The sequence below is a fragment of the Stereum hirsutum genome (genome assembly GCF_000264905.1).
Source record: "Stereum hirsutum FP-91666 SS1 unplaced genomic scaffold STEHIscaffold_15, whole genome shotgun sequence".
NCBI lineage: Eukaryota > Fungi > Basidiomycota > Agaricomycetes > Russulales > Stereaceae > Stereum > Stereum hirsutum.
In genome coordinates this window covers 3,261-7,463 of record NW_006763145.1, presented here as the reverse complement: position 1 = coordinate 7,463, position 4,203 = coordinate 3,261, and the positions used below count along the sequence as shown (strand labels likewise).

The window sequence follows — 4,203 nt, the reverse complement described above, 5'->3', positions numbered from 1 at the left end:
TGAGCTGCTGGGTATCAATATCCGTCAGTTTCGTTGAATTACGACCTCCATCGCGACGGTCAACACTCGGCATCCCCTTCTTATAACCTCCACCTTCGCCCGCTCCCCCTGTCTCTCCTCTGCAACCTCTACACCCACGCCCCCACACCCACGCCCCCACACCCACACCCATACCCACATATCCGCCCCACCGTCCCGATAGGATCCCCGCAGTCGTTCTACGACTAATTTTCACTCCTCGATAGGTTGCTAGTGCATAGCCAAGATCGCATTTTCAGGAAACATCTTGGGTGGTTTGAGGTTTAGGCGGACGTTTCTGAGATATTGGTGAGGAGGGTAGAGCAAGTCTATGCCGAGGTTGAAGGGATGGTAAAGAGGTGCAAGATTGTAGGAGGCTTGTCAGTGGTCGCTGGCGGAGGGTGCGATTTTCCTCCAGGGTTGTGTTCCGTTCGTGCTGAACTTGACACGTCTTTGTGTCGTGTAGGACCTGTTGGTGAAACAGCAGGAAGCGATCGGAAAGAGACTCGATTGTCCTCGGTAGTTGGAACGCGCGACGAGGACGCTGAACCATCCGGGCGGCTCTCTCGTCCTCCAGACCGATCTCCTATATATTTTCGAACGCGTCGATCGACTTTCTCAATACTCACGTAGGTTCTTCTCCTTCTCCCTCCTTTCTTTGCCCTCGATTCGTTCTGATTGCTGACTCCGTCCGAATGTAGTGCCACTCTCGCGAAGCAGAGCTCTACGTCCTTCGGTTCCAACAGTGTATGATTCGCGCGATGACTCTCGTCAAGATGTTTTTCGTCCAGTCTCTATATATGTGCACTCACACAGGATCTCACACGGTGCTAATCTGAAAAGGTGCGTTCTTTCTACCTCGCCCATTGTATCTGCGCCACACTATCTATGCCACACTACCCTCCGCCCACTTCCTTGCATCCCCTCCCACCGTATTTTATCGACGACTGACCACGCTTATATCCATCATCGTGGCGCAGGACGTCACATCGATAACCCAACACTACACCCGCTTCCAGTCCGTCTTCCATCAAGTAGCCCCGCTCCTCTCCGAGTCAAGGGAGCAGCACGAATAAATTAATAAACCGGAGGGGGGAGGGGGGGTAGGTCCGGTCGGGGCTTAAACGCGAACTGGCCGGCAAGCACCGGAGGCCTTCCTAAAGCGATCTCCGGCGCTTGTTTGTTCTTCGTTCTCACCGAACGACGTCCAAGACGCGTACAACATGTACATCGCGGTCATTGTCATTGTACTTGGGGTGTATCCACCATAAACTTATACATTATATACTTCTGGGCAGCGCAGCTCTTGCCAGTGCATGGATATGTGGTGCAGCGGCGGGTTTCGGCATCACAGCTGCGAAGGGCCCAACATTTTGCTTCCGTTCGCCATCGTCGAACGGAATGGACCAATGAACGCTGGCCATGGGCGATGACCAACCTCCGTTTCAGCTACGGCCGAAATCTGAGGTCTCGGAGTGCGACGCTCAACGGACGTGCCGTGGTCTTCCGGGTTTTTTTCGTCGACCGTCATCAGCGTCCCCTTTGCCCCCAAGTTGCCTGGTCTACGCTTCATATCCTCAGGTATCCCGTCCCATAGACTTCGGATTTCTGCTAGCAGTGTTTTCTCAAGCTCATTTCACCATGCCGGACAAGAGTAAAAAGAAGAAAGAGGGAAGTGGATCGAGTTCGAAGGTACAATATTTGTTTCTCGGGGATGAAAATTTCTACTTCGGCTTGACTGACAATAACCATCGCCCAGGATCAGAGCAAGTCCACCGACGAGTTCGATGCTGACAGTACTCGCTTCTGTGAAGCTTGCAAGCGTGATGTTCGCATCGGCTTTGGAGGCGAGGCGAACTGGCAACAGCATCTCAAAAGCTCTAAACACCGGTTGAAGGCTCCTGTCCCTACCGCTCAAGGCATCAAAAACTTCTTCACTCGAATTGTATCCTCCGCAAAACCAACTATATCGTCCTCTCCGAGCGCGGCATCCCTCAAAACTCAGCCTTTGCCCAGCCTTTCTTTAGGTATTTAGCTTCTTTCCTCGCAACCACGAAAGCACCGCTGACATTTATACACTGTCCACTTGTCTCAGAATCTGAAGTAATCGACGTAGATGCATCTGGAGATGTTCGCAGTCCTGGCGTCCCCGATAAGCCTCTTTGGCTCGTCTTGTCGTCCAGGTTACGTTGCGCAGACTCGCAGCTTCCACAGGCAGTCCCCCTAGGTGTTCTAACGGACGCATTTGCTGAGATCTCTGGCAATCCGATGCATGGTGTGGTAGACGTGGAGGAGGCTTGGGAAGAACACTTGAATCCCAGTCTTCATCGTGTTTTCGGCTATGATTCTTCGGTAGAGAGCTTGGTGGGCATAGTGAGAAGGGGAACGGTCGGCTTGGAGGGTTTTGGCGACTGGGTGGAGGCGATTGGACAGGCAGGTGTAGATGTTGAGATGTTGAGAGAACGGGTTGAAAAGCTCTTAGAAGCTGCTCGCATCGTGTACGTCCTCATCCAGTCTCTTTTGTCATGCGTACTCTTCCTCATTCGGCCTCTACAGTGCCCAGCAACACGGTGTTCAACTTCAATATCCCGATCAAACACGTCCTCTGGAGCCCTCTAATCTCGACGATATACCGCCGCCACTAGAACCTATTCGATCCGCTTCTCCGAGTTCTAGTCCAGCGCGCCCAGCCTCGATTGATCTTGACGATATCCCACCACCACTCGAGCCCATTCCGAAGCGTTCGAAGCCTGTCGCGCTAGCAGTCGTACTATTTACCTGCTTAGGCTATCGTATGGTGTTCCCAGACGGTGCTTCTCCGTATCTTTCCTACCCCTTCGCCATCCACGACATTCAAGCGCTTCCCTGGAACGTTGCCATCATCAACCCAGGCCCTCAACTCTACCTCCGTTCGCTTGATTGTGCTGGCCAGTCTACTCGCCCCACCGGCGCGTCCTGCCGCAAGCTTGAGAACCACTCCGTCATCATGGGCATCCGGCATCGAAACCTCGATGGCACTCACAAGAACACGCCGTGGGCTTACCTCTCCATCGCCCAGCTGTTCGACTGGCTCAAGCGGAAGACTAGTCAGATCGACGCTCTTCACCTTGACGGTCTCAATCGTGGTCGCCTCATTGCCGTACGTGTTCGCCATCTCGATGGTTGGCGCCGTCTCGTCATGTCCATCATCAACAACGAGATCCCTCGCATCCGTGTTGCACTTGCTGTCCAGGAACGGAACGGTGCGGGCGTTTTCGGGTACTTACGTGCCGTCGATTCTGCGGCTAAGCAGGCCTACAAACCGAAGAGCTATCAAGAGGCAGACTTCCAGCGCGCGTACTTAATCTGGAAGCTGGGAGGCGTCTCTGCCGCAAATATCGCTCATCGTACGCTTGGGACACCCTCAATTGATTCTACTCGGCGCAATATGACCGTCAATCACATTCGCGCCTCTTCTGGATTTCCTACCGTCAACGAACTCGTAGCCAACCTTCGTGCCGCGTTCGAGGATTGGGCCCCAATGGCCGCTACCGGTCCATCAGGACCGCTGGTCGTCTATGGAGCAAGCGTATCATCTGACGAGCTCAAGATTCAGGAGCGTCTGCGCTGGGAGGCATTCCTCAATACGATCCTGGGTCTGTGTCGCGAGCATTCGTCTGGGCTATGTCTCGACTTTCGTTCTCTTCGACAAGCTGACGTTGTACTGGAGGCACTGAAGGCTGTCCCACAGCGAGTTCATTTCGCATCCGAGGTACGTTGTTCTTCGGTTCCGGTATTGGTACCAAAGTTTAACATAGGTAAGTTAAACTAGTTTTCAACCGTTTCGTCCAAGAATTGGCTAGGTGCTAGCTATACCCCTCCTTGATACTGTCCCAAATTTTCTAAGGAATTGGCGGAACCGTTTTTGAGCTGTTCGTCGTGTAAGACAGTGTGTAGAGTCTGAGTGGCCACCTTAGGTTAGACTACGGATGTTGTAGTCGTGGTATCGATACCACACTAGAGATCTTGTAGTACACTACGAAGCTTGTAGTCGTGGTATCGATACCACACTAGAAGTATTGTAGTCGTGGTATCGATACCACACTAGGGATTTTGAGTACACTACGAAGATTGTAGTCGTGGTATCGATACCACACTACGGATGTTGTAGTACGTGGTATCGATACCACACTAGGGATCTTGTAG

General features: G+C 52.7%; 1 protein-coding gene across 1 annotated transcript; it reads left to right on the top strand.

Annotated features, from left to right (window-relative positions):
- Positions 1 to 1,659: 1,659 nt before the first annotated feature.
- Positions 1,660 to 3,883, top strand: STEHIDRAFT_160759 (uncharacterized protein; the record flags this gene model as incomplete). Its single annotated transcript, XM_007308300.1, has 5 exons — positions 1,660 to 1,710; positions 1,778 to 2,045; positions 2,114 to 2,516; positions 2,575 to 3,769; positions 3,830 to 3,883. The coding sequence occupies 5 exons, from the start codon at positions 1,660 to 1,662 to the stop codon at positions 3,881 to 3,883; spliced, it is 1,971 nt and encodes a 656-aa protein (XP_007308362.1).
- Positions 3,884 to 4,203: the final 320 nt, after the last annotated feature.